Source organism: Ipomoea triloba, chromosome 2 (genome assembly GCF_003576645.1).
Source record: "Ipomoea triloba cultivar NCNSP0323 chromosome 2, ASM357664v1".
NCBI classification, from domain to species: domain Eukaryota; kingdom Viridiplantae; phylum Streptophyta; class Magnoliopsida; order Solanales; family Convolvulaceae; genus Ipomoea; species Ipomoea triloba.
Genome location: NC_044917.1, coordinates 26,628,247 through 26,641,739, shown reverse-complemented (window position 1 = coordinate 26,641,739; position 13,493 = coordinate 26,628,247). Strand labels below are relative to the sequence as shown.

General features: G+C 42.3%; 1 protein-coding gene across 1 annotated transcript; it reads left to right on the top strand.

Annotated features, from left to right (window-relative positions):
• The first annotated feature begins 7,876 nt into the window (after positions 1-7,876).
• On the top strand, positions 7,877-9,694 carry LOC116010995. Its single transcript, XM_031250482.1, has one exon. It carries the CDS (start codon positions 7,877-7,879, stop codon positions 9,692-9,694), a length of 1,818 nt encoding a protein of 605 aa, XP_031106342.1.
• Positions 9,695-13,493: the final 3,799 nt, after the last annotated feature.

Here is a 13,493-nt window from a genome sequence, read left to right as displayed (position 1 = left end):
CTGAACCAATTTTATATTTGGATATATCAAAATTTAAAATATTCAGGTTCACTCGAAATTTAAAATTCAATTCCAGTTTCTAGTGCTAGTTTGAACCCTAATTACTCATCCCTGCCAGTAGGGGTGGAATAGGCCAGGCCCCTTTGTAGGGGGCCTATGTCCTGGCCTAATTAAGGCTTAGTTAGGTCTAACTTGTTTAGTAAAAAGGTTAGGCTTGAGCCAATTTCAAAGTCTATTAAACTAAATAGACTAGACCTATATATACCAAGCTCAGCCTTCAGGCCTACAAACATTAAGGCTAATCATGCTATAAGTGTTCTTATTGTTTAATTTTTTATTAACTGTTCATACTGTCATAATATTTAATGAAATGCCGCAACTTAATTATGTGCGTTGATTGTTAATTATTTACGATATTATATATGATAAGAAATAATAATATAATTGAATTTATTTCTAAACAAATTAACGAGCATGCTAAAGTCGTGACTTGTTTTATTTTATTTTATATTTTAATGCTGTTATGTTTGCATTGTGGTGATATACTTATGTAATTATGTATTAGGTATATTTCCTTAATTATTTATATATATTTCCTTAAGTTTTTAAAAAGTCTTAACACGTAGGATTGTAGGCTTTAAATAGGCTCAAAGTACTACTTACTTTAAAGCCTTTTTAATGTTTTAAATACTAAAAAGGCTTTTAAAAAGGCTTCAGGCCAGGCTAGGCCAATTGTAAGCTCAGACTTGAGCCTAGCAAAAAGCCTACATACAGGCTCAGGCCTACGGACGTTATACGGTGGACCATGGTCACAAAACAACGCTATTTCAGTAAGCGGGAGAAACGACATCCGTAAGTTGTAACAGAGCTCTGTAACTGATACTACAATTCATCTCAAAAGATACTGCCTCACATTTGTTTTTATATTATCGAATGAAACTGTAGTTATATCGAAATGTAACTGTAGTTATGTTGAAATGTAATTGCAGTGTATATAAACTAATACTGAATAACAGTTTCACATTTGTGTTTTTATGGAACTGTAGTTATATCGAAATGTAACTGTAGTTTTGTTGAAATGTAACTGCATGTATATAAACTGATATTGAATAACAGTTTCACATTTTTTGGTGTATTGTCCAATGAAACTGTAGTCATATCGAAATGATATTGTAGTTATATTGAAATGAAACTGTATTTTATTATAAAAGAAACTGTAGTTGTGTTGAGAGGAAACTGAATAACAGGTTCACATATTTGAGTGTATAATATCGAATAAAACTGTAGTTATATCGAAAACAAACTGCAGTTGTGTTGAAATGTAACTGCAGTGTATATGAACTGAAAGTGAATGACGCGGAGCGGAGGCCGTTTCAGCCGTCTGTTTTCATTAATCAAAACGACGTTTTTTTGATGCATGTTCCACAATCCATTGTGGACCGCAATTCATAGTAAAATTCGTGCTCAAGCCTAGACCTAGGCTTTAGATTTCCGTAACAGGTTCAGACCTAATTTTTTAAAGATCGAGTCCACTCGACTCGACCTACTTCTACCCCTACACTACGAGAGCGAAAGAAAGAAAGGAAATGACTAAGGATGCAGCATCTAGCAACAAATCGGCCACTGAATGAATATCTAAACCCATGGATCACTTCAATCCACTTTCCAATCCTCATCACCACTTGCATTTCATTCTCCATCTTTTTTATTTTTTATTTTTATTTTTATTTTTAATTTTCTTTTTTATTTTTTAACACCGAACTGGACAAGGAGCCCAACCCAAACCTTCAATATTCGTTTCAGAAATTGAATCTATACCAATCCCTACCATACCATCAGAAACAAATTTTATATGAAATTTCTCATCTACTAGACCAATGTCTTGGGTACTTCTCATCTCATTCTTCCTTATTCCATCAACATCACGCGGCGGGAATTCTCTTCCTCTTAACAACACCAATTTTGTCCATTATTGACCACTAGCTAGAAATTAGGTTTACATAACAATCCAATACAAACCCTAGAAGTTTCATGAGGGATCGGAGTAGCTTTTTGTTTTCCATTTTATGCTTTGATTATTTTTAGCAAAGTTCATGGATGGAGACCTAGCTAGCTTAGTTGTAGTCTTGCAGTGATAAGCAATATATGTTTGCTTGCAGCCATAAAATTGAAGCAAAAGCCTAATAATAAGGTTGAGTAGTTCTCTGATCTGCTCTTCCTCCCCTCAACCACAAACCCTTGCATGCACTCACGCGCCAAAAGTAATTTAAATCAAAATGTAAAAGTATTTCATTTGTCCTCAAAAGTATTGTATTTTTCCTAAGTAACAAACATTTTATTCCTAATTAGTATCGGTCGGAAATTTGGTCCAATATTAATGTGTTGGATAGAATTTCCGTCCAACTTTCTGTTCATTCCCATTTGCGACAAAAAATTGTTATTTTTTACAAATTACCGACCAACAAGTGTAGGTTGATCACAGTGTTGGACGGAAAACGCGATATTTCCAGCAGTGTACATTTGCTAGTATAAGTATTATATTTGCATATAGATCCAACCCAACATATTTCACAGATAAAGATCTGTGAGATGATCTCACGCAAGTGTGACCCCTGTTCAATATATTTGTATGATATTGATCACAATCTTCACATTCTTACTACCTATGTATGCCTATTATAACGTTTGTCAATAGGTATAGCTAGAGAATCTAACATGCCTGTGATTATATCTGTAGACACGGAAAATTTGAACCGACAAATGGACCGGTTAAATTATTATTGGGCTCATTTTAAGATTGATTATTGGACCAATTTAATTAATTGGGTCATGATAATTAATTTAATTAGCCCAATTAAATTGATGTTGGGTAATTGATTAATGGGCCAAGCCCGATTCATATTTGAATTTAATAATAATTATAATTATAATTTAAATATAATTTTATTATATTTAAATTTAATAATTATAATTAATTTGAATTTGAATTAGATGATAGAGTGTTGAACCTGGACTTGATTATGGCAATGTTCATTCCCAATTAATTAATTAATTAGGGAGTTTGTTGAGGGAAGTTGGTTGCATACTCTACTATAAATAGAGCCCCTCATTTCACATTTAAAACACACCTTGGAGATTGAAGACTTGAGAGCTTTTGAAAGCATCGAAGGCATTTTGAAGCAGTTAGAGGCTTGAAGTATTTTGACGGTTCTAGTTGAATATCACGCCCGCGAATCCCGGAAAGCTACGCCATTTGAATCCCGGAAGCTACGTCAATTGAATCTCGGAGGCTACGCTGTTTAAATCCCGGAGGCTACGCCACTTGAAACCCGGAGGCACTTCAGTAGAGCACGTCAGTGAAGAATCAGAGGGCTATACAGAGATTTTGTACCTGCACCTTCAATTACACATACACTGTAACCCGATATTGTGAATATATACAATTTCGAATTTTTTGTGTTTACAGATTTTGGCACGCCTAGTGGGACAACTCTGCCTCTCATCTCTTCACTTCCAAGCGATACAAAGAATCCAAATGGCATCAAGAAAGACTTACGCTCAAGCTACCGGCTCTAAGGCATCTTCTGTGGCCGGCTCTGACAGGCGCGAGGTGCAAGGTGCACTGACTCGGAGTCGAGTGAGGGACCTAGGGGTGGAGTTGACCGAGACCCGAAACATTGCTCGCAACGTCGTCCGAAGGCTTGGAGGCGTCTCCATCGGCTCAAAGAAAGCTACATATGATAGGGGTTCATCCTCAACAACAGAGACCGTTGGTAGCAAGAGTCCTATTCCCTCAAATGAAGCTACTCGAAGCGAAAGTCCTTCCCCTACTCCCTCAAGTACAACTACCAGCAGCAAGGGCCCTGCGAATCCTACTCCATCAGGCGAGCCCCTTAGCAGCGGAAGCTCATCTCCCATATCTCATCCATCGCCGATGTGGAAACCAGCCTCGGAGTGGACCCACGTCTACACAGTCATGCCCGCTATGGCAACAAACGCAGCTTCGGTGGAGGAACAGCTAGCAAACATCACCAAAGCTCTGGAGGGAATAAGCGGGCTTCTTCACAGTCAGGAAAGGAGGATTAATGATCTAAGTGAAAAGGTGGAAAGCGGAAAGAATGGCGAAACAAGTCGAGCTTCCGAGAAATGACCTCAAACCCAAGAAGAGGCTATTGACGTCGAGTCGCCACGTTATCAAAGCAGGCACATGGAAGAGACTACCTCTCGCCCGCATCCCGCTGAAAGGAGTGTTCAAGTTTCTGGGGGCATGATACACGTCGACCAGCTGAATGACTATATCATGGGAGCAATCAAAGGGAGACTCGAGGGAGGACAACCTTCATACACTTACTCCAAGCCTTACACCCAAAGGATTGAAGAAATGAAGATGCCGCTGGGCTACCAACCTCCCAAAGTTCAACAATTCGATGGAAAAGGCAACCCGAGACAGCACATCGCCCACTTTGTGGAAACTTGCAACGATGCTGGAACATATGGAGATTTCCTCGTCAAGCAGTTTGTTCGCTCTTTGAAGGGCACCGCCTTTGACTGGTACATTGACTTGGAGCATGGCTGCATCGACAGTTGGAGTGACTTGGAGTGTGAGTTCTTAACTCGTTTCTATAGCACAAGAAGAACTGTTAGCTTCTTGGAGCTCACCACCGCTCGCCAATGGAAGGATGAACGTGCAGGCGCTTACATTGAGAGATGGAGGGAATTGTGCCTCAACTGCAAGAAAAAGATATCACAAAGTTCAGCAATTGAGATGTGTATCCAAGGCATGCACTTCGGGCTATCATACATCCGACAAGGTATCAAGCCCAGGACATTTGAGGAATTATCCAGCCGTGCTCACGACATGGAGTTGAGCATTGAGAACAACGGAGGGCTTAATATGTCAAGTATGCCTAGCTCCTCTAAAGCACCTGCAAGGCAAGAAGTCAAGAAAGGGGGCAAACCCTTCCCAAAGCAAGAAAAGAAAGAAGTTATGAACGTGAAAACATCACCAGTGCGGGTTTTCACCAAAGTGACTGAGAAGCCTAGGCCTAGGTCATTCTTTGGGCCATCAAGGGGAACTAGAATCATTGAAGAGATGCAGCAGAAACAGTATCCGTTCTTGGACTCTGACGTTTCACCCATGTTTGATGAGTTATTAAAACTCAAGTTGATTGAATTGCCCGAGATGAAGCGCCCCGAAGAAGCCTCTAGCGTGGATGACCCCAAATATTGCAAGTATCATCGCCTCCTCGNCCTGGCTCAATACATGCCAAAGGTGTTTCATCGACATGGGACAGATATTCTCGGGGCTGGCTTGAATACTAAGGAAAAACATGTTGAAGTTGGAGAATGTTCATTCCCTGTGGTCGAAGGAAGCGACGAGATCCAAGTCCACAAAGCTACATCTTTCACCACCGAGATAACTTTCAAAGATGAAGATCTATTACTGGGTGGAACCCCTCACAATCGCCCATTGTTCGTTGAAGGTTATGCTCGCGAACAAAAGATTAAAAGAATTTTGATTGATCAAGGATCGTCCGTGAATATTCTATCACTTCGAGCTGTGAAAGAACTTGGTATTTCAACTGATGAACTCTCGCTAAGCTGCTTTATGATCCAAGGATTTAATCAAGGCGGGCAAAGAGCCCTGGGTATTATTAGACTTGATCTCAGGATCGAATCTTTGAGTTCAAGTACTTTGTGTTATGTGATAGATGCAAGAACATCCTACAATCTATTGTTGGGTCGACCTTGGATACATGAAACTGGAGTAGTTCCTTCATCATGGCACCAATGCTTAATTTTTGAGAAAGGCGGTGTGATAGAGAAGGTCGTCGCCGATGAAATCCCATTCACCGACGCAGAGTCGTACTTTGCAGATGCGAAATTTTACTTAAAGAACGCAGAGTCGTACTTTGCAGATGCGAAATTTTACTTAAAGAAACAAGTCGTTGACTTTGCAGATGCGAAATTTTACTTAAAGAAACAAGTCGTTGAGGACGACGTTGATAAGAGCAGTAATGATACACCCACCGATCCGAAATGGAAGGGCAAGCAAGTCGTAGACCAAAGTCATTGTGACCAGGAACTTGTTTTCCCATTGACAAGAATTGAACCATTAAAAGCTACACCGGTCAACCCATTGGAAGATCAAGTGCGGGTGGGAACAAGTCAGACATTGCCCGAGAAACGCACAAATGGTTTTGACCCCAATGCCTATAAACTCTTGTTTAAAGCAGGCTTGGACCCCAAGGAACCGCAGAAATTAGGTAGGCTCATTCCAGAAGCCGGTGGTAGAGGCAAGTCAAACCAGCAGGAGCCACATGCACGCAAAGGATTAAGCTATGTCCCTCCTAAACCTGTACGAATTTTTATAAATAGAGCTACAAGCAATTGTATATCTACAGATGAAGGTGAGTGTGATCCACAACTCACTCCTGCCAATGGCAAAAGGAAGTCAGTCTTCAAGAGAATGGGGAAGATAGAGTCTCAGCGCTCAGTCTTTGATAGATTGGGGTCAAACCCTCAAGCCCCCAAAAGGAAGTCAATCCATGATCGACTTGGAGTTGTCCAAGATGTGAAAAACAACGCAAGTCATCCTGTTGAAGCGGAACCTTCTAAAAGGCCTCGAAGCATGATTCCTTCTCGTATGAGACGAGAAACAGATATTCATATTTCATGCGGAGAAGTGCTGAAAGTCCAACCTAGGACCATTGTACACACTCGTGTACAGAAAGGGGAGAATGAGGAAAGCATTGGCTCAAGTGATGATGTAACACCACCTCAAGGCGAGGAGGCGTCGTCTTTCCACATAACTCTATATGATGAGATTCCAATTGAGGGAGAAAACGCAGAAGAGGCACCCCACGAGCTAGAGGAAGGGGTACGAGCTGCAATAGATGAGTTAAAGGAGGTTGATCTAGGAACTCCTGAGAATCCTCGGCCTATCTTCATTAGCACGCTTCTTTCTGATAAAGATGAAGAAATATATGTCGAATTACTAAAAGAGTACATTGATGTCTTCGCATGGACGTACAAGGAAATTCTAGGGTTAGACCCAAAGGTGGCAGTACACCGCCTGGCAGTGAAAAAGGCATGCCGTCCAGTCAAGCAAGCTCAACGGCGCTTTCGCCCTGAACTTATTCCCTCAATTGAAGGAGAAGTAAACAAACTCATAGAGGCCGAATTTATTCGCGAAGTGAAATATCCAACTTGGATATCCAGCATTGTGCCCGTGCGCAAGAAGAACGGCCAAATTCGCGTATGCGTAGACTTTCGGGACCTTAATGTTGCATGCCCAAAAGATGACTTTCCACTTCCCATCACAGAATTGATGATAGATGCTGTAACTGGGCATGAGATCATGTCATTCATGGATGGCTCCTCTGGTTACAATCAGATTCGCATGGCGCCGGAAGATGAGGAGTTGACAGCGTTCCGAACACCTAAAGGTATCTATTGCTACAAAGTGATGCCCTTTGGTTTGAAAAATGCAGGTGCTACATACCAAAGGGCTATGCAGAGAATATTTGATGACATGCTTCACAAAATGGTGGAATGCTACGTCGATGACTTGGTTGTGAAGTCAAAACTTCGCACAGATCACTTGGGACAATTAAGAAAAGTCTTCGACCGCTTGCGAAAGTTTCAACTTAAGATGAATCCCTTGAAATGTGCTTTTGGGGTTGCTGCTGGGAAGTTTCTTGGGTTCACTGTTCGACATAGGGGCATCGAGATCGAACAAGCTAAGATTGACGCTATAATGAAGATGCCCGAACCATGAAACCTTCATGAGCTTAAGAGCTTACAAGGGAAGTTAGCATACATCCGAAGGTTCATATCAAACCTGGCAGGAAGATGTCAACCCTTCAGTCGGCTGATGAAGAAGGGCACCCCGTTCATATGGGACGAGGCGTGCAAGAATGCGTTTGAAAGTATCAAGTCATACTTGATGAAGCCGCCTGTGTTGACCGCTCCTATTCACGGTCGCCCACTGATCCTTTATATCTCTGCCCAAGAAAGCTCTGTGGGTGCCCTGCTCGCTCAAGAAAATGACAACGGGAAAGAGAATGCCCTCTACTATCTCAGTAGAATGATGACCCCGAATGAGTTAAAATACTCTCCAATTGAGAAGCTATGTTTGGCACTCGTGTTCGCCATTAAAAAGCTTAAGCACTACTTCGAAGCTCATATCATTCAACTTGTGTCGAAAGCGAACCCGGTAAAGTTTGTTATGGCGAAGGTCGTTCTCTCTGACCGCCTGGCAAGGTGGTATTTATTGTTTCAACAGTTTGAAATCGTCTATGTGCCACAAAAGTCTGTCAAGGGGCAAGCTTTAGCCGATTTCTTGGCAGATCATCCAATACTGGCTGAATGGGAGTTATCTGATGACCTACCTGATGAGGATGTGCTTATCATTGAAGTACTACCCCCATGGAAGATGTATTTTGATGGAGCTGTGCATAGAGGAGGAGCAGGAGCTGGAGTTGTGTTCATCACCCCGGAAGGTGAAGTGTTGCCATATTCATTTACCTTGACAGAGCCATGTTCAAACAATGTTGCTGAGTATCAAGCATTGATACTAGGACTAGAGATAGCAGTTGACATGAAACAGTTGAGAATTAACATCTATGGAGATTCAAAGTTGGTCGTCAACCAAGTGATGGATCTGTACGAAGTGAGGAAAGCAGAGTTAGTCCCATACAACAACTACGCAAAGATACTCATACAATGGTTGGGGGACGTCACGATTGAACATGTACCAAGGAAAGAGAACAAGCAAGCTGACGCCTTAGCCACATTGGCTTCAACTATTGCTCATCCTACAGCTCGGGTACAAGTATGTCAAAAGTGGGTAGTTCCACCTATCTTCAACGAAGATGGCTCAGTCGATGAAACTGTTGAACTCCCTACTGCTTCCGTTTACGACATTGGCCAAGATGACCTGAGGCAGCCGTTGATTGACTACTTCACTGATGGGAAGTTACCAGAAGATCCTCGCAAGAGGGTGGATATAAAGCGCCGAGCCCCTCGTTTCATCCACTATAATGAGACGTTGTATCGTCGTTCATTTGATGGAGTCTGGCTCCGATATCTAGGAGAAGAAGAGGCATTACAAGCCATGCAAGAAGCTCATTCTGGGGTTTGTGGTGCACATCAGTCCGGCCCTAAGTTGCATTTCCACATTAAACGAATGGGTTATTATTGGCCTACAATGGTAAAGGATTGCATAGATTATGCTCGAAGGTGCCAAGCTTGTCAAGTTCATGCAAACTTTATCCATCAACCACCAGAACCTCTACACCCAACAGTCGCATCTTGGCCGTTTGATGCTTGGGGACTTGGTGTGGTTGGCCCAATTACGCCCAAGTCATCCGCAAGGCATACATACATATTGGCCGCCACCGACTACTTTTCAAAGTGGGCAGAAGCCGTGGCATTAAAAGAAGTAAAGAAGGAAAATGTGGCAGACTTCCTCCGTGTTCATATCATCTATCGGTTCGGCATCCCACGATATATCTTGACTGATAATGGGAAACCCGTTGACAATAAATTGATGGACAAGATCTGCAAGCTGTTCGACTTTCAGCAGCGGAACTCATCAGCATATTACGCAGCTGCGAATGGACTTGTGGAAGCTTTTAACAAGACCCTATGCAATCTATTGAAAAAAAGTGGTCTCAAAATCGAAACGTGATTGGCATGATAGAATGGAAGAAGCGTTATGGGCATATAGAACTACATACCGCACACCTACTCAGAGCACTCCATATTCTCTGGTGTATGGTGTGGAAGCAGTCTTGCCTCTAGAGCGCCAAATAACTTCTTTAAGGTTGGCCATACAAGAGGATCTCACTGATGAGGAAAATGCCAAGTTACGCTTGGCTGAGTTAGAAGCTTTGGATGAAAAACGGTTACAAGCTCAACAGAGCTTGGAATGCTATCAAGCTCGTATGTCAAGAGCCTTTAACAGAAGGGTGAGGACCCGTTCCTTTCAAATTGGTGACAAGGTACTAGCTGTTTGAAGACCAATCATTGTGACAAGGAAAATCGGCCACAAGTTCACTCCAAAATGGGATGGTCCCTATGTGGTTCAAGAAGTATACACCGGTGGGGCTTACAAGTTGATTAGTGAAGATGGTTTGAAGGTTGGTCCAATCAATGGGAGATTCTTGAAGCTCTACTACCCTTAAACTTAGGGTGTCAACACAAGTCATAAACGCTCCTGGCCCGCATGAGTTAAAACTGTGAACGGCTTTACTTATTAAAAAAAATCATTTGAACTACGTTTGACTTGATCTCCTTCGTAGGAGTACGTAGGCAGCTTAGAAACACTTTCTCTTCTAAGTTCAGTCATAATTAAAATAGATCCTTTTGTGTCAAGTCCGTTCGAAACAACTTAGATTCATTGAAGTTTAATCATTTCATTGTATGTTATGATTTAAAGTAGATTTTCTCGTTAGTTGATTTCGAAGTGACTCATTTGGGGTTTATTCAAGCTCATTTTCACACTTGTGATCGAAGAAAATTGTTTGCAAGTCTCGTGAAAAGTAAAAAAAAATAATGAATTCAACTCACGTCAAAGTCTCGTTTCAAAAGAAAAGAACTCATACAAAGTCAAAATGAAAAAAAACATAAACTAAAGGAGTACGATATCTAAACATCAAAGATCTACACTATTCGAAAATTCATCAAATCTGCTTTGTCTGCTTCTAGATCTTTCTCCGCTAAGGAAAGCTTACCTTCATCTTCATCTGTCAACATGGGAGTCTCCTGAATGCGTTTCACACTTTCTTCAGCAGAATTCACAGCCTCTTGTGATGTGTTGCGCTATTCTTGAGCCTTAGTCACAAGTTCTTGGAGCTTTGGCCTTTCCTCATAGATCCTTGTCAACTCCTCCCTTGAATCCTTTATGGTTTTCTCAGCCTCCTTTATGGTTTTCTCTGCTTCCTTTATAGCTTCTTCTAGGAGGGTCACTTGTCCGTCAGAATTCTCAAGGATCTTTTGCTTCTCCGATAGAAGGGTGTGAGTTTCAGAGAGCTTTTGTTGAGCATCCTTGAGAGTAGTTTGCGCCAAACATAACTCCGCAGCTTGAGTTTCAACTGGCATCGCTTTTGAGTGCTTGGATCGTATCGTATCATAATACTCAGCCTTCTTGAAGAAAACATCCACCCTGTTCTCTAATGATGACAGGTCTACCGCATTATGTTTCATAAGTTGGATTTGTCTCTCAACACTTCATTTGAAAGAAGAAACACTTTCAGCTGGAGTTTCCTTTAGCTTCTCGCAGATATCATTCCAAATGCCTGCAATCATGGCCATATACTTTGACATGAAGGAATCTGCACTAGGAAGAATAGAGACATGAGACGGTTCCGGTCATGCTCCTTTGTGAGGTGGGTTTGAGGGCAATGGTGATTGCTGAGATGCTGCCACTTGATTAAGGGATTCAGAACTGTTGCTATGTTCCACCTCGCCTATAGAGGAATGTTGATTCGATGACCGGGCGTCATTACTGACATGTAACTCAGCAGAACCCTATAAAAGGAATACATATATCAATAAGGCTAAGATTTTGAATCATGGTAAAAGGGAAAAGTTTAGGAAAGTTTCCTAACCTCGTTCGACGGTCTTCTGTTTCGTTTAAAATTGCAATCACTATCAACATCCTCGTCCGAGCTTCGGTGCCTCACTTGCTCCTCCCTCCTCTTTTGGGTTGCATGTTCTGGTACTTGATCGTGGGGGGCATCCTGTACTGGTGCTTTACCTTTTTTCAAAGTATCCAGTTGATCCCTTTGTTCTTGAGTTATTCCCTCTCTAACGGTTACGTTTGGGTCACCATTAATGACTATGTCTTTGACGCGAGTCTCAAGGAGATTTGCATGCACATTAACCAACCAGGCTTTGTAGGTGTCTGACACATGTTTCTTTGGAAAAGTCGAGATCATGGGAAATGTGGCCCTAGACATAGAGTTGAAGTGCTCATACTAGCGATGGAGTTGAAATCCCTTAGCAAGTGTGACGTCGTGGTCATCCGTCAGTAATAAATCGGGGGCAGATGCTTGGTAGAATCCAAACTGACGACTGAAGCGATGGGGTACATAAGGCTCTGCCTTACATTGGCGTCCTTGGCGTAAAACAAGAAAACCAGGGCGCAAACATATGAAATATTCAAAATTATCTTTACCCCCTCTCTTGTCATCACAGAAAAAGAAGTCTCTACCATTTTGACGAGACGTGCAAAGCCAAGACGCGTGTTCGCCCTTAAAAATCCTCTTACGAGCATCAATTCTGTCGTAATGCTTAGCACCGCCTTCTCCAGAAGAAGTGACCGTCTTTGGAGACAACAACATGAGGCTAGGGGTCTTGAAGTGAGTATTGAAGTAAGCTGCTAGCCATCCATATACATAATGGATGGGGAAGGGGGTGCCGATTTGACCAGGAGAGAAAGACTCTGAAATCGAGTTTAACCCATAGTAGATGCTGGCAAGGACGGGAGGTGCGGGGCATACCTTAATCCCTTTCGCCATTTTGCACGCCATATTAAAAGTCTCAGGGCGAATGGTTGCCGTTGGGTTACCCGGTAGTGCGAACGTACAGAGCCAACACGCTAGAAATGCTGCTAAGTAGACTTCCTGTTCAAGATTTGGGGGGATGTTTAGTTCGACGAAGGGTGCTTCACTCACGTGCGACCATCTAGGAGCAGTTTCAAGGATCCCGCTTGGGTTGTGAGTAGCCTTTGGTCGAGATTTCTTATTCTCTTTTCGAGGTGGAGGAGCTGGATATCTTCGGGTTTTCCTGCACCAGAAGTCGATCCATCGGGATGCTTGAATAAAAGTGGTGTGATTTTCTTGTTGAGTCAAATGGAAAAACGCCTCGAATAAGTGCGCACAGCATGTGTATGAACCCTTGTTCAAGTCCAAGGCGTTTGGGATGCGCTCATCGTAGATATCCCCAAGCAATGGCAACCCTCCAAGCATGTACAAATCTCGCAGCGATATGGACATCTCGTCGGAGGAGGTAATTAATGTGTTGGTTCGTGGGTACCACGCTTCGCAAAAAAGCTTGGACAATGTCAACGTTGCGGTCATATGTGAATAATGACGCGAACACGGCATCATATATCATGCCTTCCCTTAGAGGTTTTCTGAAGAGGTTAAGTACATCTTCAGCCCATTCCCAGTATCCTGGAGTGTAAATGAATTCGCCTCTAAAATCGATGTCGTTACCCCACTTGACCTCATCATCAATTATGCGATTCCCCAGCGTGGGAAGGATGTCCGTGGAAGGTTCGTGTTTCAATCCTGGTTGCAAAGTCCACACTTTGGACGGTGGAATGTTATACTCAGGAGTCCAATTGCGTTCGTGATACGACACCGTGAGCTTTGGCGGTGAAGGGGATGCAAGGGGTTGATTGACGGCCAATGTGACTTTGTGGTCGCTCTTGGTGCTTGATATCACCAATTTCCTTTGTCCTTCGAACCATTGGTCTTGAA